Source organism: Peromyscus eremicus, chromosome 13 (genome assembly GCF_949786415.1).
Source record: "Peromyscus eremicus chromosome 13, PerEre_H2_v1, whole genome shotgun sequence".
NCBI lineage: Eukaryota > Metazoa > Chordata > Mammalia > Rodentia > Cricetidae > Peromyscus > Peromyscus eremicus.
The window spans coordinates 25,870,206-25,894,882 of record NC_081429.1 but is presented as its reverse complement, the minus strand read 5'-3'; the positions used below and the strand labels follow the sequence as shown (position 1 = coordinate 25,894,882).

The following is a 24,677-nucleotide window of genomic DNA, read 5'->3' as shown; positions in this document are numbered from 1 at the left end:
GGAGTGACAGATAAGCACAATTGCCATCTGTAGTATGTGTTTGTGTAAGGGCTCGGGCTTGAACCCAGGGCCGTGCACGTGCTAGGCAAGTGCTCGCCTACAGATCTACACTCCCATCCTGACATCTCTCTGTTAATGGTCTGGACCTGCTTGACCTCCAACTGTTGACATTCAAGTCATGTGGGATTTTAGGGAGAGTAATTCAGTCATTCCAAGGCAGAGCCCCCAAGTCTCTGGTGACCCTCTTTATCTCTCTGTTTGTGTAACAGTTGCCTTTCAGAATGAAATCTGGCCACAGAGTTGGGAGTGCGAATCTTAGGCTGCTCTTTCTTCTTAGGAATCCTCAGCCTTCCCACATAAGCCTTTCACCAAGCTCCTGTCAAGGCTTATGTGGGATCTGAAAACGTGCTCCTCAGTGCGAAGCCCATCTTGGTACTTTGTGAACTGGCACCATTTCTGATCAAGACCCAGCATAACTCATTATACAAAATAAAAGTCAAAAGGAAGGGCTGGGAGGTCACGACTCCTCTAAAAATGTACTCTTTAGTGAGAGATTCCAAGCAAAAACTGAACACAGCAGAAAACAGCCGAGACGTGGCCCTCACTCAGAGAACTCCCTGGTCACCATGTGAACACAGCTAGTGCTGTTCTATCTAGTCTGCAAAGCTGCTCACAGGAAGCATCCATTGCTCATTCGAACTCCGTGGACATCATTCTTTTGCCAGAGATCTCTTTAAGACAAAGAAAAAGGAGCAAGATTCCAACATGAAGACTCTCGCTCCATGCTCACTACAGGAGAGGCATTGACAGACAAAGGCAGAGGATGGGAAGTAAGAACTGTTGGTTAGGTAACACCCAACAGCTTTTGAGAGGGCCCACATGTTACTGGTCTTCTTTTAGGATGAGCTGGGGAGCTGCTAATATCCCTGATGGCTGTCACTATGGGAAAATTGGTTCTATCTTTTGAAAGGGAAGAAATTGCTTTGCTTTCAGAACTGGAGCTGAGCCAGTCCTTGGCCACTGACTCAAGGTAACTAACATAGGTGTGAGAAGTCTCACTAACAATCAAAAAAGTTTATTTTATGCTTGTGGGTGTTTTGCTTGTGTGTATGTATGGGTACTACCTGCATGCAGTACCTAAGGAGGCCAGAAGAGAGCGTCAGATCCCTTGGAACGGTAGTTACAGACAGTGGCTAATACCCAAGTGGGTGCTGGGAAACCAACCTAGGTTCTCTACAGGAACAGCAAGTGCTCTTAATGGCTGAGCCGTCACTTCAGCCCCACTAACACATTTTAACACAGCTTTGGCTAAATGAAAGTCATAGTGAGTTGGTCTCTGTTAATTAACAGAGTTTTTCTCTGTTAATTAAATGATCTTAAAAAAAAAAAACAACCCAAAACAGGCAAAATGGAAGAGGAAGAGAGTAGGTAGAAGGGAAAGAAGAAACTATGAGAAGAAAGAGAAGGAAGGAAGGAAGGAAGAAAGAGAGAGAGAGAGAGAGAGAGAGAGAGAGAGAGAGAGAGAGAAAGAAGAGGCTGGGTCAGGGGTGGTGCTACATGCTTGTGATCCCAGAAATAAGGGCTATAAATTTGAGGCTGGCTTGGATTTAGGTTAACTTTCAGGCGTTTGAAATTTGAACCGCCACCCCCCAAGGCCACACCCTTAAAGCTCAGGTGCACGGTTAGGGACTATTTGATTAGGTTACATCATTGTTAAGCAAAGGAAAGAGATTGTGAAGGGTGGATGCTGGCCACGGAGTTCTTCAAGGAGACGGGGGGGGGGGGGGGGGTGGGGGGGGTGGGGGGGGGGGGGTGGGGGGGTGGGGGGGTGGGGGTGTGGGGGGGTGGGGGGTGGGGGGGTGTGGGGGGGGTGTGGTGTGTGTGTGGGTGGGTGGGGGGGGGTGGGGGGGGTGGGGGGGGTGAATCCAGAACTTCTAGGTGGGCAAAACAGGGATGTAGCCCTAAGCTTAAAGTGGCTGTCTCTCTAGGCCCCTCGATTTTGACTTAAAAAAAATTTCTTGTTTAGTTGGAATCACTACAAACCCAAATATTTACACACTGAAGTCACTTGGGATCAAAGGAGGACTTTTTATAGTGGCTGTCATTGTGGTCCGAGAGAACAGTGTGGTTTTTCTATAGCTTGCCCTGTCCAGCTATGAGTCTGCTGTGAGCTCTTTCTTTTGTTTCGAAATCCAGGGTCTTGGGATTGGTGAGGTGTGGCTCACCTGCCACAACCCCGGTGGCCTAAGTTGAATCCCTGGGACCCATGCAGTGAAGGAAAGGACCAACCGACTGCTGTAAGCTTTCCTCCGACTGCCACACCTGCATCTGCCCACTGAACAAACAAACATACAGGTCATGTGTAGCCCAGGCCAACCCCGAACTCCTGATCCTCCTGCCGCCATTTCCCAAACGCTAGGATTACAGGTGTGTGCCACCACACCTGCCTCCGAGCCTGTAAGCGTCGCTGTTTGAAGGAAGGGAAACCTTTGGAACTCAGAACTAGGTTGCTTCTGGAAATGCTGATGGAAATGGAGGCGATTTTGATGGAAAACCAAAAGTATAAGAATTCTGTTCGGGCTAGAGAGATGGCTCAGAGGTTAAGAGTACTGACTGCTCTTCCAAAGGTCCTGAGTTCAAGTCCCAGCAACCACATGGTGGCTCACAACCATCTGTAATGAGATCTGATGCCCTCTTCTGGTCATACATGCTGTATACATAATAAATAAATAAATCTTTAAAAAAAAAAAAAAGAATTCTGTTCATCAACCCAGTGCTGGTGATGCATGTCTTTAAACCCAGCAGAGGCAGGTGGATCTCTGAGTTCGAGGCCAGCCTAGACTACAGGGTGAGTACCAGGACAGCAGGGCTACACAGAGAAACCCTGTCTCATAAAACAAAACAAAACAAAACAAATAAACAAAAAACCAACCAACCAACAACAACAACTAATAAAGAATTCCGTTCTCTGAAGCTTTTGTTTCTGGAGATGGGGAGCAGCTCTCCTCACCGGTGGGCAGTGCATTCTTCAATGCCTGTGACTCAGTCTGTATTTGTAGATCTGCTGGAATGGCAGGAGTCATTTGCAAGCAGATTTTATTTTATTTTTTGATAGAAGATCTAATGGTGTAGTTCAAGCTGGTCTCAAACTCATAATCCCCCTGTGTGAGCTGACATCTACCACATCCAGTTCTCATGTACATTTTAGCGCCGGGACATCTTCCTTGTTTATAGTCAGTGAACTCTTGAGGTCTATGTATCGAGCACGGTGGAAAAGGTGTGGTAGGAGAAGCAGGGACGGTGCCTCTATAAATGGGAGGTCAAGTAGAGCAGAGATTTTTTTTTTTGGCAAGTCAAAGTATCTCTCTGTCCCAATTCTCTTTCCACCAACATACAGGAAAAGATGCTGCCTTTCCCTTAAAGTGAGCGCTCACAGTCTAAACTCACAAAGCAGTCACAGCTAAACAAGGGTCATGGCTTGACCCTGTGCTGGATGCCTCATCCTGGGCAGGTGGAACTGCTTTGGGAGTGGTAGAAACTCTAGGAAGTAGGGTCCTGCTAGAGGTCAGGGTCATTGGGGGCATGTCACTGAAGGTATTTTTTGTTTCCTTCGTTCTCTGATTCCTTTCTGTTGCGAGCTGAAGAACCTCATCACATGTTCACGCTATAGTGATACGCTGCCTAAGCACATGGGACCAAGAAGCCATGAGCTGATTCCCCTGAAACTATAACACAAAATACACTTGAAGCTGTTTTCTGAGATATTTTGATCACAGCAACACAAATAAACCAGCAGATATAAGTAATGCCGAAAACTGGTTCCAGAAGTGGGGTCACTTCCGTGACTAAAATCTGACCATGTAGTTCTACAGCCTTTGAAACGGGTTTGAAGGAAGAATTTGAAAGAGTGTGGACTTGAAACCTAGAGAATCCCCACAATCATCAGAAGAAGAGTCAAACAGGCAATTCTGGTAAAAATTCAGAAGACCAGAATGTTGACAGAAATGTGGACAGTCAACATTTATATCTTGATGTTTCAGATGGGAACCAAGATTCTTTTGGGAACTAGACCAGAAGCTCTTCATGGTATACTCTGGCAAAGAACTTGTCTATATTTAGTCCTTGTCCTAACTCTTTGTGGAGGCTCAGGAAACGTGTGGCTCATGCTTGTGATCCCAGTACTGAGGAGGTAGGAAGACGATCACAAGTTCAAGTCTATTCATTAGCCACAAGTTCAGGGCTAGAGAGTAAGAGCCTGTCTCAACAAAACTAAAAGTATTTGCTTTCTGAAGTCCAGTGTCATTAAAAAGAAGCCAGATGTGTTTGCTCTGGGACAATAAGAGAGATGTCCTGGAGGACATTTTAGGAATTGACCAGCCCTCACCCATGGCAGATTCAAGAGACAAAAACTGTAGTCATTTGAAAAGTTTTTCCCTTGAGAAGAGAGTGCCTCCACCATATCCTGTTTGCACAGGGCTGCCTCAGAAGTGATTTATTAGGGATTTATTTCACTATGCACAGCCACCCAGGCACTCCAAACCCAATGATGCCTTGCTCACAGAGAGAGGCCATGTGGCCTGTGAATGAAAAGGCCACAGAGGTGGAGCTGTTCAAGCCTACTGGAGCTCCCATCAGGTCAACATGTTTTAGACATGGACTTAGTGTTTGCCCTGTTGGGGTTTTGCTTTGATTTCATTACTCTTTTCTATGTTTTTTCTTAGGGCATCATATATTGGAGGCATGTAACTGGCTCCTCTCTCTCTCTCTCTCTCTCTCTCTCTCTCTCTCTCTCTCTCTCTCTCTCTTTCATCTACCTATCTATTATCTCTCTCTCTCTCTTTCATCTATCTATCTATTATCTATCTATCTATCTATCTATCTATCTATCTATCTATCTATCTATCCATCCATCCATCTATTTTTGAGACATGGTTTCTTTGTGTAGCTTTGGCTGTCCTGTAACTCGCTCTGTAGACCAGGCTGGCCTTGAACTCACAGAGATCCACCTGCTTCTGTCTCCCAGTGCTGGGATTAAAGGTGTATACCACTACTGCCTAGGTCAAGTTAACATTAAAAAAAAAAATCAGATGGTATGGTGGCACTCAGGAGGTAGAAGCAGGAAGATCTCGGTGAGTTCAAGGTCCATCTGTCTACAAAGTGAGCTTCAGGACAGCCAACACTACATAGTATGACTCTGTGTCATCCCCCCCACTCCCCCGCCAAAACAAACAAACAAACAAATTTATTTATTAAAAATATGTATTACTTTTATTTAATGTGTATATGTGAGTGCCTGCCTGTATGTATGTGCACCATATTTGTGCCTGGTACTCTCAAAGATTGGAAGATAGTGCCACATCTCCTGGAACTGGAGTCACAGGTAAAGGTGCCATGTGGGTGTCGGTGTCCTCTGCAAGAACAGAGGGTGATCTTTACCACTGAGCTACCTCTCTCTGCCTTCCCTCCAATAAATAAACAAACCAGTGAATGTCAGCTAGTGGGACAGCCACACGAAAAAGAATAATTTTGCATCTTTACCTCATCTCATATAAAAAAAAAATTAGCTCAAAATGAATCAAAGATTAAATTAAGATCTAAGGCTATGATAGTCTTAGAAGAATATATACAGCCAAATCTTGACCTTGGGTTTGGTAATGATTTTTTTCAAATTAATTATTAGTTTATTTTTATGTGCATGGGTGTTCTGTCTGCATGTATGTCTGTGCACCACATCCATGCCTGGTGCCCAGGGAGGCCAGAAAAGGCCATTGGATCTCCTGGGACTAGCATTACAAATGGTTGTGAGCTGCAATGTCAGTGCTAAGAATTAAATCAGGTTCTCTGGAAGAACAACCAGTGCTCTTAATTGTAGTGGGCAGCTGTTCTAGCTATGACCTTGAGCATCTTCACTAGTGAGTTAACAGGTAACTGTTACACCTGCCTATGACTTTAAAGTACATGCCCCTGGGGCGTGGCTGCTGCTGGTGGGGGGGGGGGGACCCTTAAGACCTGGGATGTGCTTATGCGGCTCTCTCTGTTTCCTTGTGGGACTTGGATGCTGGGATGATCTCAGGCAGAAAAACAGCAAGGGACCATGCCTCGCCCTTCCAGGATCCTGTAATAATTCCTCTGTTCTGTATCCTGGGTCTTTTTTCTCTAAATAATCCCTTTGCCCTTTGTGCAGACTCCATGGATTGCTAGCAATATTTTCTCCGTTATCTGATGCCCCTGAACCATCTCTCCATCCCCTTGGTAATGGTTTCTTAAAGCAGGATACTGAAAATATAAGCAACAAAACAAAGATACAAAGCTGGACTTTTTCAAAATTAAAAACTCTGGTGCCTCAAATGACCCTATATAGAGAGTGGGAAGCCAGCTCATAGAATGTGGGGAAATGATACATTTTAAATTTGATAAAGATCTGGTGTGTAGACTATACAAATAATTCTTAAAATCTTGACTAACGAAAGAATGAACAACTCAATGAATATTAAAAAGAAGGTAAACACCTTGAATCGACACTCTCCAAAGAGATATACAACTGTCCAACAGACACATGAAATAATAACCAATACCATTTTTCATTAGAGACATTCAAGCGAAAGCTCTAACGAGGTACCACTGTACATCCACCAAGACATCTCAGAAGGAAAGAGAAAGGCATAACAGTCTCTGAACTCACGCTGTAGACCAGAGTGGCCTCGAACTCACAGAGATCCTCTTGCCTCTGTCTCTGGAGTGCTGGGATCAAAGGTGTGTACCACTACAGCTAGCAAGTAGTTGCTTTAAGTCTGTAAACATTTACTTATTTTGTATGTGTATATTACATAGATGTGGGGTGTGCATATGCCCCAGCATGCATATGGAGGTCAGAGGACCACTTATGGACCTTGGTTCTCTCTACCATAGCGGTCCCAGGGATCAAACTCAAGTCTTCAGGCTCCGTAGCTGGTGCTGAGCTATCTGGTGTGAGTTCTCCATAACACAGAGAAAATTTATGTTGTGGTGTTCTTCTTTTCTTTTTTTTTTTTTTTTTTTTTGTTTTTGTTTTTGTTTTTTCGAAACAGGGTTTCTCTGTGTAGCTTTGCACCTTTTCCTGGAACTCACTTGGTAGCCCAGGCTGGCCTCGAACTCACAGAGATCCACCTGGCTCTGCCTCCCGAGTGCTGGGATTAAAGGCGTGCGCCACTACTGCCCGGCTGTTCTTCTTTTCTTTTTTCATTTTATTATTTTATGTGTATGGGTGTTTTGCCTGCAGGTACGTCTGTGTGCCAGACATCTTCAGAGATCAGAAGAGGGTGTTGGATCCCCTGGGGCTGTAGTTACAGCAGTTGTGAGCTGCCCACATGAGGGCTGGGAATCGAACCCACGGCAACTGCCAGCAAGGCCATTGCTCTGACTTACTGAGCCATCGTTCCAGCCCCTACTTCTCTTAGTATTAGCTGAATTGTTCAATAGTACACAATCCTTATTTAAAAGGACAGTGTAAAGAGAATACGGGCGCATACACACACAGGTGGTTTTTGTTTTTCCAATTACTCTGCCGCCCATCAGTTATAAATTGCTACCACATCACTCTATCTACAGCTCTGAGTAAATCTGCATAGTCCTTTTTATCAGGAAGGCAGTAATCACCTCTCTTTTTGTGTCCACTGCTGGGGTCAGAATCACCAGTGGGTCCCGTAACAAAGGGCAGTTTAAAGTCACTGGGCTAATACAATCATTATTAGGGAAAGGGGCCCCCCTGGGAGTCTCAGGCTTTCTCACCTTTAGTCAACAGAAAGGATTACTTTCCCGGAGTTGTTAATTATCAGCTTGAAAAGCCTAGAAGACTTCATAGGAATTCCTGAGAACAGCCAAAAGGATGGGACAGCCGTAGGAGGCCTTGCACCCAGGACTGAGGAGGAGGCATTGTGTGTGGTGTCTGCTGCTTTGCTTAGAGTCCACCCTTCCTGTCAGCAAATTGGATCCCGTGGATCAGCGCGCTGCTAGCTGGCCAGCAGAGCCGGGCAGGAACTGGCGGACAGCTGATGTTGACAAAGGTGATGAGTGATTTAAGGGAACAGGCAGGCTCCTTGCAAAATGACTCAGGGCATTTTATACAAGTGGCCTTTGGACAGCGTTCCTCGGTGCATGGTCCCTACTGGGATGCTGCCCAGGAGAGGGGACACGGCACATCTGCTATCCACGATCTTCTGAGGATGTCCTAGCTGCCTGCAAATTCTGCGACGTTCCACGCCCATGCCTCTTCTTGGAGCCAATTTCTGCCTAGTATTATCTTGTTTATGTACCTCTTTATCCATAGCTTATGAACTGTTTAAATTCAGAACTCTGAAGTCTCCGGCTCAGTAAACAGTAGGGTCAGGTGGGTTTTTAGGCCGGTTGTTACCTAAACTGTGACCTTTCAAAAAGGCTAGGGAGCCTCCTGGCCTCTTACATACTCAGTTCTTTCTTTCTTCTGGCTCTATTTTCTTCCTTTTCTCACTTTTTTGTGAGGTTGCCTCTTCTTATCCATCAGTCTGTTTGGGGAAGGAAGCCTGGATTATCATCAGATATTCAGTGTGAAAACAGCTGCCTCCTCATTAACACCACATAATTGGTGTGTGTGTGTGTGTGTGTGTGTGTGTGTGTGTGTGTGTGTGTGTGTCCAGTCATCAGGAAGGAATCTCAACTGCCCAATTTTGCTTTGTAAGACGGTATCTAAATGAACTGCCACCAGCCGAATTATAAAAAGGAATTGTAAGAGAAGATGAAAGCAAGCCCTTTAGTCTGGTTGGTAATGGCTTTCTTTCAGAGACCGCCATGGACATCTATGTAAAGGCTCATCTACCGCTCAGAAAGGCCAACTCCAAAGTGGCGTGTGCAGGAATATTCTAGAAGGTTAAGCACTAAAATTACTGTCAGCCCTGCTAGGGGATCAATTAACTTGTTTATTCATTTAGTTGTTTGTGTTTTGAGACAGGGTCTCATTATATAGCCTTGGCTGTCCTGGAGTTCACTATTGTAGCCTAGTCTGGCCTCAATTCACAGAGATCCACCTACTTTGTCTCTAGAATGCTGGGATTCAAGGAGTACACCATCATGCCCAGCACTATTAATAATTTTTCAAAAAAGTATTATGAAGGCTCAGCAGTTGAGAGCTTATAATACTCTGCCAGAGGACCCGAGTTCCAGTTCCCAGACCCAAGTCAGATGGCTCACAACTCCAGCTCCAGACTGATGGCTCTGGGGTGTGTGTGTGTGTGTGTGTGTGTGTGTGTGTGTGTGTGCTTGGCTTGTTAAGGTCAGAGGAGACAACTCTGTCTACTTTTAGGTTGGTTTCAAGGAACTCAGGTCATCAGGTTTATGTGGCAAGTGCCTTTCCCTATCAAGGCCTGTTGCCCCGCATCAGCCAGCATTCTTATAGATGGATGAGTATCAGGGTATCAATTTAGGAAGACAGATTGCTTGACTATGGGGGAAGTTTTTGAAGAAAAATGTAAGATTGAGATGATCTTCTCTCTTTCTCTCTTTATTTCTTTCTTTGTTTTTCAAGACAGAGTTTCTCTGCCTAACAGTCCTGGCTGTCCTGGAACTCACTCTGTAGACCAGGCTAGCCTTGAAATCACAGAGATCTGCCTGCCTCTGCCTCTGAAGTGTAGGGCTCAAAACAAGCACCACCACCTACTTGGGGACCTTTTCTTTTTAAATTACTATTTTATTTTATGTGTATGGGTGTTTGGCTTGCATGGATGTCTGTGTACCATGTGTGTCCCTGGTGCCCATGAAGGCCAGAGTAGGGCATCAGATCCCCCTGGAAATGGAGTCACAGACAATTGTGAGCTGCCATGTAGATGCTGGCAATTGAATCCAGGTCCTTCTGAAGAACAACTGGTGCTCTTTACATCTGACCCTTCTCTCCAGCCCTTTTCTCTTGTTTTTGAAGAGAAGGTTATACTATTGCTTTTTTTTTTTTTTAAGTTTTGTATTCCTATGTGCATGTGTGTCGCATGTGGAGGTCAGAGGACCACGTTTGGAGTCAGCTATTTCTTTGGATCGTGACCGCAGGCTAGGTGCTGAGTGACTTTATGTACCAAGCTATCTCACCAGCCCTGCCCCCTTACAGCTGGAGTCTTTACAGCTATTCTATGTGGCATTATACTAGCAAAAGCGAGGAGAGCATTCTACATGCCAGGCACTGCTCTGAATGTTTTCACCTGTCAAACGACACACCCCGGGACAACCACTGATGTTGACATTACCATCCACCCTCTCTTTCACAGTCATCAAGTGTAAGTTTGGGGGGAACGGCTTGGAGTTCATAGCAAAATTCTATAAAATGTAGAGTTCCCATGAACCCCCTCTCCATTTAGATATACAGAACCCTATCGTGATTAAATCGCTACCAATCCACAGAAATAGCTTAATGATTATAGGAATTTATTGGGGGGGGGTTAACTCACAATACAGGAAACTCACAATACAGGAAATAGGGATTAAGGCACGGACCAGCACTGTTCTCTAGAGAGCTCTGTCCTGATCTGCACCAACATGCAAGACCAAAAGGTAGCAGAAAGGGGCAAGCATTATGCATCTCAGGTCTTAAAGGGACCTGTCTCAGCCACGCCCCAGGGGCAGGTCATAGGCAGGTGTGGCAGTTACTTCTTGCCACACTAGGGGCAGGGCTTTGAGGCCAAAGCTGGAGCAGCTACCCACTAGAGCACCCCTATCAAAATCTTCCACCAGAATGTTATATTTGGTGCAACTGATCCTGAGGTCAAGTTCATTTACACATTGTTTGATTTAATTTCCTAATTATATATACATACATATATATATACATATACACATACACATATACATACATACACATATATACATATGCACACATATAGAGACATATATTTATTTTTGTTTGTTTGTATATATACATACATATATATATACATATACACATACACATATACATACATACACATATATACATATGCACACATATAGAGACATATATTTATTTTTGTTTGTTTGTTTGTTTGTTTGTTTGTTTTTGAGATAAGGTTTCTCTGTGTAGCCCTGGCTGTCCTGGAACTAACTCTGCAGAACAGGCTGGCCTCAAACTCAGAGATTCCACCGCCTCTGCCTCCTGACTGTTAGGATTAAAGGCGCGCGCACGCGCCACCGCTGCCCAGCAATTTCCTAATATTTTGTTGGAGATTTGTATGTCTATGTTCATGAGAAATATTTACTTGAAGTTTTCTTACGTTTTGGATTTGGAGAGCAACTTGCTGATCTTGTGGGATGAGTTTGGGAACACTTGTGATGCTTCTAGATCGTGGAAAAGATAGTAGAAAATTTCTATAATTTATGTAATGTGGGAGCTACAAATGAAACCCAGTTCCTCTGCAAGAGCAGTTTGTACTCTTCACTTGGAGCCATTTCCTCCCTGCAGTCCCTAGGTGAAGCCTCTCTTTATCCCTGATAACATTCATTGATCTGTTGTTGCTGTTTTAACTTAACACAGCTGCTCCTGCATTCTTTCTACAAGTCTTAGAGGGTGGCTCTTTCTCCCTCAATTTATTTAACTTTTCTTTTTATATTTATTTATTTTATTTGCTCACATGTATGTCTGTGCACCATGTGTGTAGTACCTGTGAGGGTCAGAAAAGGGTGTTGGATCTAGAATTGGAATTACAGAGACTTATGAGTTGCCATGTGGGTGCTAGGCACTGAACCTGAGTTCTCTGTAAGAGCAACAAGTGCCCTTAACCCCTGAGCCATCATTTATTTATTTGGAAGGGTCTCACTATCTAACCTTGGCTGGCTTAGAACTCCCTATGTAGGTAGATAGGGCTGGCCTCAACTCATAGAGATCTAGCTGTCTCTAGCTCCTGAACGCTGGAATTAAAGGTCCAGACCATCAGGATACAAGCTCCCTCAAACTTGTTTACATTGGCCTTGAACTTACCCAGTAGCCCAGGCAGGCCTTTAACTTGCCATCCACATGAATCAGACCTCCAGGCAGCTGGGATTATTATTGGCCTGCGCCAAATGGCCTGGCTTAACTTTATGAGACGATTTCATAGAGTACAGAAGTCCGAGTTGGTGGTGTTTTTTCTCCTACCTTAAACACTTAATTCTATCTCTTGTCTGGCATTCTTGGTGATTATTGAATCTGTAGTTTGATGTCTGACATCAATTTGGGACAATTTCTTAGTTGTTCTTGCTTCCAATGCCATTTCTGCTCCCCTCTTTCTGCCCCCTTCTCCTGGTGTTCCCCTGTGTACATGTGTACATATTATGCTTTGTAGTTGTCCTGCTGTGGTCAGATAGTCTGCTGTGTGTTCTCAGCCTTTCTGTCTCCTTGCTTGTGTTTTGGAGATTGACTCAGTCTAGGAGAGAAACAGAGCCAGGCAGTGGTGGCACACATCTCTAATCCCAGCACTTGGGAGTCACATGCCTTTAATCCCAGCACTAGGAAGGAAGTGATATGGCTGGGTGGAGAAAGGTATAAAAGACAGAGGAGACAGGAACTAAAGGCTTTTCAGCTAGAAGCCCTTTTAGCTGAGGACTCAGAGGCTTTCAGTCAGAGGATTCATGGAGATCGGCTAAGGAGTTGGTGAGATAATAAATGGCTGTGGCTTGTTCCTTTGTCTCTCTGATCTTTCAGCAATTACCACGATATCTGGCTTGGTTTTTTTTTTTTTTTTTTTTTTTAAGACCTATTAGATTTCATGCAACAGAAGGGCATAGCTCTATTGTTTAAAACTTGATTATTTTTTAACTTTGTGTGTATATGTGTGTGTGAGTGTGTGTGTGTGTGTGTGTGTGTGTGTGTGTGTATGCTCGAGAGAGAGCACGCACCTACACTCAGAGCCCAGATGGGTCGGCTCTCCCAGAGCTGAAGTTTCAGGCAATGGGCCAAGTGTTGTGGGTTCTGAAAACCAAAACTGGGTCCCCCATATTCTGTAATCTTAGTAGCTCTGTGGCAACAAGACATCTGAGCTCATGGGATCATAGAATCTCGTTTAATTAATTTGTTTGTTTGTTTGTTTGTTTATTTATTTATTTATTTATTTATTTGGTTTTTCGAGACAGGGTTTCTCTGTGTAGCTTTGCGCCTTTCCTGGAACCCACTTGGTAGCCCAGGCTGGCCTCGAACTCACAGAGATCCACCTGGCTCTGCCTCCCGAGTGCTGGGATTAAAGGCGTGTGCCACCACCGCCCAGCTATTTATTTATTTTTGAGACAGGATTTCTCTGTGTAACAGTCCTGGCTGTCCTGGAACTCCACTCTGCAGACCAGGGTAGAATCTTTTTGTTTGTTTGTTTGTTTTTGAGACAGGGTTTCTTTGTGTAGTTTGGAGCCTTTCCTGGAATTTACTCTGTAGACCAGGCTGGCCTCGAACTCACAGAGATCCGTCTGCCTCTGCCTTCCAAGTGCTGGGATTAAAGGCGTGCGCCACCACCGCCCGGCATAGAATCTTATTTATAAAATGAAAATACTGACATTGGTAGTCTGTTCCAGCAATGGGATTTTGTGATATTATAAAACTCTAAATTTCCCACTTTCTGGACACTAAGATTCTACAGTAAGTTTGCTTTTAAACATCAGTGATATAAAGCTGGGCCATGTGTACTTTAAAAACATTTTTGTCATGTTTATTTGTGTGTGTGTGTGTGTGTGTGTGTGTGTAAGTGTACCTGTACTCCCAAGCACATACCCACACACAGACAAATACACAATTAAAATAAAATCACAAGCTGGGCATGGTGTTGCACACCTTTAATCCCAGCATTCAGAAGACAGAGGCAGACCAAACTTTGTGCATTGGAGGCCAGCTTGGTTTAGAGTTCCAGGTCAGCCAGGGATACACAGTACAACTCTGTCTAGCAACAACAACAACAACAACGTAATTGCTGTGGATATGGCTCTGTATAAATAAAATGCTGATTGGCCAGTAGCCAGGCAGGAAGTTTAGGCCGGACAAGCAGAGAAGAGAATTCTGGGAACCTGGAAGGCTGAGACAGAGAGATGCTGCCAGCCACCACCATGAGTACCAACATGTAAGATACCGGTAAGCCACGAGCCATGTGGCAAGGTATAGATTTATGGAAATGAGTTAATTTAAGATAGAAGAACTAGATAGCTAGAAGCCTGAGCCACTAGGCCAAATAGTTTAAATAATATAAGAATCTGTGTGTTTATTTTATAAGTGGACTCCGGGACTGGCAGGGCTTGGCTGGATCTGGAGATACAGTTTATAAGTAATATAAGTCTCTGTGTTTACTCGGTTGGGTCTGTTGGGTCTGAGCAGCTGCGTGGCTGGCAGGTGAGAGAGATTTGTCCTGACTGTCAGCCAGGCAGGACTGGAGAAAACTTCAGCTACACATAATAATAATAATAACAACAACAACAACAACAACAACAATAATAAAACTCATATAAAATGGCTGCAAAGTTTTCTGGAGGGGCCTTTGGCAGTCCCATAACTGCATCCAGGGTTCATGTGAACGTGACACTCTTCAGCTACGGCTGTGACCAAAGCTCAAACGGTGTGCTCCCCAGGATCACAGCACAGGAGAGGATCAGCTAGTGCTGACGGACACTTTGTAAGCACTCCCTAACTTAGTGGAAGGAAGTGCAGGTCCGTCATGGGATGAGCACGTTACCACCCTGGCCGACCTCCAGACAGGAAGGACAAAGGCTGTCAACTCACCACTTCTCCTCCTCCACTTGGACTCCCACGGACTGGAACTTACTGGGCGCCTTATTCTCCCCCGTTTTCTCGGGCTCTTCAGCATCATCCACCTGAAGAAATCATCAAGCAAACAGAGTTGATCCTTTTCCATGGCCTCACTTGAGAAACAAACGTGCGCTCATCTCAGGCATCTGTGATACGATGGGAATGTTCCACGATTTATAACCTCACTGATTCATATTTGTGTATTTGATACCAACAATTATGACATTATTAGCATGCTCTCTGAGTTTGCTAAGATTTTCTAAAAACTGTGTGTGTGCGCGTGCGCGTGTGTGTGTGTGTGTGTGTGTGTGTGTGTGTGTGTGCACTTGAGTGTATGTATGTGATGTGCATCACATGTGTGCAAATGCCTGGGGAGGGCGATAGATGATCTGAAACTGGAGTTACAGGCAGTTGTGAGCCACTACGTCTGTGCTGGAACTGAACTCTGATCCTCCGCCAAAGCAAAAAATGCTCAACCATGGAGCCATCTCTCTAGCCCCCAACTCTGCTGATTTTAATAAATTGCAGTTTTACTTATTTCCAAAGCTGACAAACATCCACAATCCCTCCACAGACTTACAAGCATAGCCACTGTAAGGTAAAAGGGCCAGCCAAAGAAACCCACCGTGGCCCTGAAACCAGAGCCAACCCTGCCCCTTGACCAACTGAACACTAAACCAAGCAATCCCTGAGCAGGAAAACCAACCAATCCTTGAGAAGAAATCTTCTCCTTGGAAAAACTCTGCCCCTAAGAAGCTCCATGTAAGCACCTCTGCCTGTGGGCTGTCTGTCCTTCTCCACCCTGGCAGAGGCAGGCACTTTCCAGGATTTCTCCTTCCCCAATAAATCTTTTTTTCTTTTTTCTTTTTTCTTTGGTTTTTCAAGACATGGTTTCTCTGTGTAGCTTTGGTGCCTGTCCTGGATCTCGTTCTGTAGACCAGGCTGGCCTTGAACTCACAGAGATCCACCTGGCTCTGCCTCCTGAGTGCTGGGATTAAAGGCACGTCCCACCACTGCCCAGCTGTAAATCTCTTTCTTAAAAGAGTTTTGGATGAAGATCTTCCTTTGCCAGCCGGCAGCAGAATCTTTGCTGAGGCATTCCCTTAGGGGGTTCTGAGCAAGAAGAATAAGAAGTAACAACTTGTCACTGGAGCCAGAGGAGATTGCTACATTTCTGCAGGGGTTTCCCCTTTAGCAGAGTGAAGCAGAAGTTACATCTTGGGCCAGAGTTGACAAGAAGCAGATACCTGTGCTGGGACGTTCCCTTAGGGGAACAGAGTGGAAGAAGAATCAAATACCTCTGCCGGGAAAACTCCCTTAGGCAGGTGGAGCAGAGCTCAGCTGTAACAGGTCTCTCTTGGAGAGGAGCAGGATTGTTACATCCTGCAGGGAGACCATCCCCACCACACCCCAGCTTCAGGTATAGCCTGACTTCCCCATAAATCAGGATACCTTCCTCCTCACAGCTGTAGGTATCCAGGATACCTTCCTTCACAGCTGTAGGTATCCAGGATACCTTCCTTCACAGCTGTAACTCTTGCCGTCATTCATTGGTATCCACAGGAACTGGTTCTAAGACCATAGATATCCACATCCAAGAACGCTCAGATCTCTTATATGAGATGGCGCAGTACCTACCTACTACGATACCCATCCTCCCTGTATGTTGCCATATCCAGAGCATTTCTATTTAATACTATTTACATGATGTGCAGAGTTGCATACTGTATAGAATAACGAAAGGGCGTTGTCTGCACAGGTTCAATACAGGTCCAATTTTCTAAAGATTTATACTTATTTATGTGAGTCAGTCTCTCTCTCTCTCTCTCTCTCTCTCTCTCTCTCTCTCTCTCTCTGTGTGTGTGTGTGTGTGTGTGTGTGTGTGTATCATGTGTGCGGCTCCTCGCGGGAGCCAGAAGATGGTGTTGAATCTGCTGGAGCTTGTATTAGAGGCAGCTATGAGCCAGTCCCCCACTGGGAGTGCTGGGAACCAAACCCAGGTCCTCTGGAAGAGGAGCAAGTTCCCTTAACTACTGAGCTATCTCCCTCGACCCCAGGGGCAGGTTGATGGAGTCTATGTATACCAAACACACGGATCTAGAGGGGTAACTGTAATTTCTTGTGAGTACTCTATTAGAAGAGAGTGTCACAAACAAATGTGTTCTTGGAAGTTCTAAATTAGCAGTGAAGATACAAAAGGGGGGTGGGTGGAGATGTACCTCAGTTGGCAGATTGCTGGCCTAGCACGTGTGTAGCCCTGGGTTGGATCCTTAGCACCACATCAACTGGGTGTGGTGGTGAACATCTGTAATCCCAGCCCTTGGGAGGTAGAGGTGGGAGGGGACCAGAAGTTTAATTTATATAGCAAGTTGGAGGGCAACTGATGAGACCTGACACCCTATCCCACCCCACATTGAAGACATATTAAATGAAAAAGGGTGGGCTGCTGGGCAGTGATGGCACACGCCTTTAATCCCAGCACTCGGGAGGCAGAGACAGGTGGATCTCTATGAGTTCAAGGCCAGCCTGGTCTACAGAGCGAGATCCAGGGTTACACAGAGAAACTCTGTCCTGAAAAAAAAAATAATAAAGAGAGAAAAGGTGGGCTGATGAGATGGCTCAGCAGATCAAATCACATGCTATCAAGCCGGACAACTGGAATTCAATCCCTAGAAAGAGAGAACCAGCTCCCTCCCACAGCTTGTCCTCTGACTTCCACAAGCAAGCCATGGTACAAGTAAGCAAACACACACACACACACACACACACACACACACACACACACACGCACACATGTGCACACACACACAATAAATAAGCAAATGTAATAAAAGAAGAAAATTTAAAGCAAAGTATAGAATATTGTAAGGTGCATGCTAAATATCAGGGTAAAACATAAGAAATAAGTAAAACATGTATTTGCTAGAATATTCACAAAGTATCAGTATATGCAAATATTGAGCGTGTTGAATTCTCTCCAAAAGAGAACTGATTGGCTATTGATCACAACTTGTAGAGGAGTCTTGTCAGAATAGTTGGGGCTGGGTGGGTGCTGGAGAGAGAGCTCTGAGGTTAGGAGCACTTACTGCTCCGGCAGGGGATCCATGCACATGGCGGCTCACAACTATCTGTAACTCCAGTTCCAAGGGATCCAGTGTCCTCTTTTTTTTTTTTTTTTTTTTTTTTTAACCTCTGCAAACTCCTGCATGCACGTGGTGCACAGACATGCACTCAGGCAGAGTCACACACAGACGCACATAAAGCAAGTAAACAAAATCTAAACAATGTTTCTAAACAAAGACAGATTAGCTATTGAAAAGAATATAAAACGAAGAAGGAAAAAGAAAGAACTAAACATTGAGGAAATAAGAGCAAGCTATCATTCCATGGCACTAATTGAGTGCCAGACAGGCAGATATTTGAATCACCATAGTGAAGTGTGTGTAACATAAACTTTCCCACTGTCACCATGGCGATGTGCATGGTTGAGTGGCATTGAGCTGTGCGGTCACCACCAACAGCCACGGCAGACTTGTTCAGCATCCCAGAGAACTGTGTCCGCTCAACAAGCACTCCCGCGGGAATCTAGAGTGTGTGTGTGTCTGTGGTAGGGGGCAAGGTGGGGTGCCCGCCGTGGTATTCCCATGGAGTTTGGAGGACAACTCTCAGGAGTTGGTTCTCAGCTTCTGTCATGGGCTCTGGGACTCCAGCTCAGATAGATGGTCAGGCTTGTACGGCAAGAGCCTTTACCCTCTGAGCCATCTTGTGGGCCTGGAATTTAAGAGTTTAAAAAACCCCATTCTTGGTTTGGCCGGGCGGTGGTGGCGCACACCTTTAATCCCAGCACTTGGGAGGCAGAGCCGGGCGGATCTCTGTGAGTTCGAGGCCAGCCTGGGCTACCGAGTGAGTTCCAGGAAAGGCGCAAAGCTACACAGAGAAACCCTGTCTCGAAAAACCAAAAAACAAAAAAACAAAAAAATCCCATTCTTGGGTGAGCAAGATCGCTCACTGGGAAAAGGCATGACAAGCCTGTCAAGCTGAATCAGACCCTGGGCCCATATAACGGAAGGAGAGAACCCATTCCTGTAAGTTCTTTTCTGACTTCTACATGTATGCCATGGCACATATTCCCCCACTCCTCTTCTTTTATATATATATAATTTATTTTTATTTTATGTGCACTGGTGTTTGGCCTGCATGTATGTCTGTGTGAGAGGGTTAGGTCCCCTAGAATTGGAGTTACAGACAGTTGTGAGCTGCCACGTGGGTGATGGGAAATGAACCAGGGTCCTCTGGAAGAACAAGCCATCTTAACCGCTGAGCCATCTCTCCTGCCACCACCGTCCCCCACTCCTACACACACAAAATAAATAAATTAAAAATCTTTGCTCTTTCCTAGTGCTGGTGATGTATGCCTGTAATCTCATCATTTGATAGGTAAAGGCAGGGGTTAGATCCCTTAGTGACGGAAGGGAAATTTAACTTCCAGTGGGAACCGGGAAATGTGGGCAGGGGGCTGGCTTGCACTCTTGACTCCTACACTGTCATCTGCTCCCAAGATTCAGTGCGGCAAGCTCTTTGGGAGACCCGACCGCTTGCGCCATTGGTAACCCAGAGGTTAGAGGAGGGCACCTGACTCCCCTCTATGGGGGAAGGATTGATTGTACGTTAAAGGTGACCTTTGCAGAACGGTCTGTGAAAATACAAGAGCAGAGTGAAAATCTGCCCATGCCTGCCTTTCAGATGTGCCAAGAGTGGGTTCAGTGTGTCTGCGACTCAGGGTCTGCTTTGTAGAGGAATGCCTGCCCACCAGACACCTGCAGCCAGCACCACAGACATGAATGTGTCTTAGGGGTCACCCAGACGAGTGTAATAAACAAAGGGCGGGCTGGCGAGATGGCTCAGTGAGTAACAGACCTACTGCTAAGCCTCATGACTTGAGTTTGATGTCCAGGACCGAGAGAATCAAGTCCTGAAAATTGACCTTTGACCTCCACATGTGTGCATGCGCACACAATAAATAAAATGTGATAAAAACAAAAACAACAAAAAACCAAAAAAACAAAGCCAGATCAGATGGTGTTATTTTAGAAAACTTACAACACAGTAAAACATTTCCATGATATTTCCTCTGTGGAGCATGAGTTGGGAATAAAGGAAAGAGAGCAAAGAACTGAGAAGTCTCTGAGCTGGCTGGGTATTTTCATGAAACGCATGATTAAATACCCAACAATGACCCTGAGACTGAGCACATTCCTTCCTTGTGATGCTGGGTGAGTTGTTGCTGTCCACATTAGCAGTTGCTTTGCCCTCGGTCTCCTACGTCTGTGAGTGACGGATCACGTTTTGTTCTCATAGGGCACTTCAACAGGGTCAGGCGACCTGATTATGACCTCCGCAGCACTTGGATAGGCACTTCTCTACAAATTTTGGTATCGTGTGTGTGTGTGTGTGTGTGTGTGTGTGTGTGTGTGTGTGCGCGCGCGCGCGCGCGCGCGCGCGCGTGCGTATACATGCATATGTGTGAATATGTGTGTCTGTATTGTGTGTGAGTGTTTGTACATATGGGTGAATATGTGTGTGTGTGTGTAGGTATTGTGTGAATGTGTGTGTGTGTGCATGTGAGTATGTGTATGTAATATGTGAGTGTGTGTGAGTGCATGTGGGTATGTGTGTGTATATATATATATACATATATATACATATATATACATATATACACATATATATACATATATATACATATATATACATATATATAGTGTGTGTGTATGTGTGTGTGTGTGTGTGTGTGTGTGTGTGAGAGAGAGAGAGGGGTGGGGTGGGGTGGGGAGAATGTCTGTGAGCATGGGCACGTGTGTATCCTAACACTCCACTGGAGGTGAGAGGACACATTGCAGGTGTCGGGGCTTCCTCCCACCAGTGGATTCTGATGACTGAACTCACACTGTCAGGCTGGGCAGAAAGCACCTTGACACACTCAGTTATCTCGCCCCATGCTCTTTTGAATAGAAGCCACCAAAGAAACAATGCCTTCCAGACACAAAAGACCTGGCATACATAGGAACTCACTGTGCGCAGGGCCAGCATGGTTCTGGGCCTGATGGGGGGCCAGTGCTGAGAGGTGCCCAGAAGCTAGCTCAGTGGACAACTGCTGGAAAAATTCACTTTCCTCGGTGGCGTCTCGCTGGGTATACAAACCACACTTAAGCGCAGGCCCAAGCCCAGCACTAAACTAACTCACTGGGTGTTTTGTCTGTAACGCTTTATCTAGGATTTTCTTCTTTTTTAAACCGTACTGGTCTTTTGCTTACATGTGATGTTTTCTGATTTTGTGTCCTGTGTGGGTGCTCAGTGTGTGTGTGTGTGTGATGTGTGTATCTACATCTGTATGTACTTCTTGTGCTTTTTCTTTGGCTCTTTTTTTTTCCAGTTTGTTTGTCTTGTCCTGTTCCGGTTTGTTTATTTCTACTTTATTTCTTTTTATGTGCTTGTCTGTTTTCTACTGGGAGAGAAAAAGGCAAGTGGATTTGGGCAGGGAGGCAGGGAGGATCTGGGAGGAGTTGGGTGAGGAGAAACCATGATCAGAACACAGTTTGAAAAAAAAAAACAAGAACTACTTTCAATGAAAAAAAGATTTATTTATTCTTATTATATATGTATGAGTGTTTGCCTGCCTGTACGTGTGTGTGTGTGTGTGTGTGTGTGTGTGTGTGTGTGCACCGTGTGAATGACTGGCCCCTGAGGAGGCCAGAAGGGAGCATTGGATCCCTAGGAACTGGAATTATAGCTGGTTGTGAGTCACCATCTAGATGTTGAAAACCAAACCCAGGTCCTCCACAAAAGCAGCAAGTGTGTGTCACCAGGGACACATCTCTCCAGTTCCTGAACTCTATTTGAGAATGTACATGAGACTAAAGGTTACTTTAAGTTAGCTTATAAAGTAGTGGCAGCTATAATTCTGTTTGTTTGTTTGTTTGTTTTTTGGTATTTTGGTATTTTGGTTTGTTTGTTTAAGAATGGGATATGCAGCCTAAACTGTCCCAAACTGTCCTTGAACTTGTGACCCTCCTTTGTTTATTTGTTTTTGAGACAGAACCTTACTATGTAACCCAGGTTGGCTTTGAACTCACAGAGCTTGGCCTGCCTCTGTCTCCTAGTGCTGGTTCGAAAGGTCTGTACCGAGGCACGGGCCTCAGTCCTCAGTTTACAACCTTGTTGCCTCTGCTTCCTGAGAGCTGAGATTACAGGCATGCACCATCCGCCCCAGCCACACTTTCTGTTCAGCAGCTAAGAGGTACAGACCAAACATCTTCATGACTTTGATCCCATTTAACAACGTAAAAAAAAAAAATCCGGCACTAATAATTTGAAATTCTTACTCTACACATAGCTATCTCATTTCCAAAGGCAAAATGGTGATCTGGAAAAAAACAAAAATAAAAACAAACACACACACACAGACACATACACTCTCTCTCTCTCTCTCACACACACATACACATACACACATACACACACAGACACACACACACACAGACACAGACATACACACACAGACACAGATACAAACATACACACACAGATACATACACACACAGACATACACACACACACACATACACATACACACATACACACACAGACATACACACACAGACACACACACACACAGACACAGACATACACACACAGACACAGATACAGACATACACACATACACACATACACACACAGACATACACACACAGACACACACACACAGACACAGACATACACACACAGACACAGATACAGACATACACACACAGACACATACACACACAGACATACACACACAGACACACACACACACACACACACACACACATACACATGCACACACAACACAGGAAGAGTCATACTTCTTAGTAGTTGGGTTGTGTTTCAAGGGTATAGGGAGCTGTTACCTGTATCCCAATAGATAGACATCGGTTTTTCTTGAAGTCTTTCTTCCTGTCTTCAGTGGTGACGGTGGTTATGGTTGTGGTGGTGGTGACAGCAGCGTTATTGCCCATGTGTTGACTTGCTGGGCCGTGGATCTGGGCGTTTGCGGCCTCGATGGCAGCTGTCAGAGCCTTCATACTGTCCAGACTTTCGGTGGAGTTGCTGAGGCCAGACTGGCTGATCATGTCTCCACGCTGGCCTTGTCCGTCCATGTAGGCATCCTGCGCAGACTCTGTGCTGCTCTGGGCTGTGATAGAAATGAAAGGTTTCGTGGTAGTTCTGGGTGGGACTGGAGGTGGTGTCTTCTTATATGTTGTAATGCAAGATGACACTGAAAGACAGCGAGAACAGAGACACTGTGACTTCTGCAGGGGCTTCGGCATCAGCGGATAGCATAGGTGACAGCCATGTGGAGATCGGGGCACACGGGACACTCCCAGACACCGACCATGAAAAACGAGTCCCTGGGCAGAGTTAAGTGAGGTCTTTGCTGGGGTTGGGGGGGTCATAGAGGTACTGCCTGGGGGGGTGGTGGTTAACACACCACAAAAGCAAGAGGGAAAGACTGGAACACACCCACCTCTGAAAGGGAAGATAGCAATTGACATGAACTAGGGAGGATTGGTCAACTGCAGAAACTCTCAAGGGAGAGAGTGAGAGGAAGCTCGGACCAGTACCTACAGCTAATGCCGAACAAAGCGGCCCCGTTAGAGATGAATCAGGTGGCTGGTAATTAACAGAGAAAGAAAGGAGAGGTTGTGAGCATGTGCAGGCTGATCCTAGTGAGCCCCCGGATTATACCTGTTAACACTGAGTTCCTCCCTGCCTCTCAATGCCTCTCTTTTCATCCTCTATGGTTCTGTCCGTCTGTCTGTTTTCCTACCTATCTGCCTTCCCTGCCCTGCGCCTCCCATCCTTGTTTTCTTTTTTTTTTTTTGGATAGGTGCTCACTTTATAAACTTCTGTTCAGAATCTTGGTTCGCTGGGCACAACAGCTCACGAGGTGGAACCCCCCACCCCTCCCCCAACACACACACTATCCCCTTGTTTATAAATCGACTCTGAGCGTCTGAGGGTCTCTTTAACGCCCCTCCTGGAAGTGCCAACCTAAGCCTTCCTTCAGGGCGACTTCATCAAGTCAAGGGTCTGAATGCGGTCACCCTAGGCTGCTGTTTGCCCAGATCCTCTCTGAGGCTCCAGCGGAAGCAGCCCCCAGCCTCCTCTCCTAACATCTGGCCACAGTTTTCAGCATCCTGGAGAACTGTGGCTGCTTCTCAGCGTTCCATCTGTGGAGCACGATTCAGAAAAAGGGAGATTAAAATAATAATAATAATAATAATAAAAAAAACATTTCCAAATAGGACCTTCTGTGAGTAAAGAGCAAGCCCTGTGCCGTTTTCTGAACTCTGTTCCCACTGTTTCTCCATTCTCCTTCTATACCTTCCCCACGTACACATGGCTGGTACCTCTGTGGTTAGAGCAAACACACACAACTCCAACTTGTCGCCTTGGGTCCTTGCTACCACTTGGATTATCTCACCTAATAAAAATACTTCTGTATTGCCCATGCTTCCCCAGGCCACTTTTAAAAAAAAAAAATTCTATGCTGAATCATAAACAAGAGGGTCCTATTCTGCTATTCTCTCTCTGATGCCCTGTGACTGGAGTAATTTCCTTAACCATAAAAGAAAGAGTAACAACAGCAATGTTGTTTTTCCCAGGGATTGCCTGAGAAGCAAAGGAAGAAACCATGCATTGTCATGTTACATTATCACATGCTCAGGAAGAGGATGTGAGTACATAATATGATGGGTTCCCCTTAGTTATGTGGTCAGATGATCAGCAAATCCTACATGAAGCCTTCCACATACACTCATTGCCAGGATCTCCTTAGGATTTGAACAGTGAATGATAAGCAATTCAGTTCAACTTCCTTGTTTTTTGCTAATGCTCCTGAGAAATAAGTCCA

General features: G+C 45.2%; 1 protein-coding gene across 1 annotated transcript in view; it reads right to left on the bottom strand.

The window, feature by feature from the left end:
- LOC131923647 (disks large-associated protein 1) overlaps window positions 1–23,091 on the bottom strand; it is a 53,988-nt gene extending 30,897 nt beyond the window's left edge. Inside the window, exons 1-2 of the mRNA XM_059278780.1 lie at window positions 22,672–23,091; window positions 14,696–14,787 (exon numbers count right to left, since the gene is read on the bottom strand). Of these exons, the coding sequence (XP_059134763.1) occupies window positions 14,696–14,787; window positions 22,672–23,091 (512 nt within the window). The remainder of the gene's footprint in view (window positions 1–14,695; window positions 14,788–22,671) is intronic.
- Between the last annotated feature and the right edge of the window lie 1,586 nt (window positions 23,092–24,677).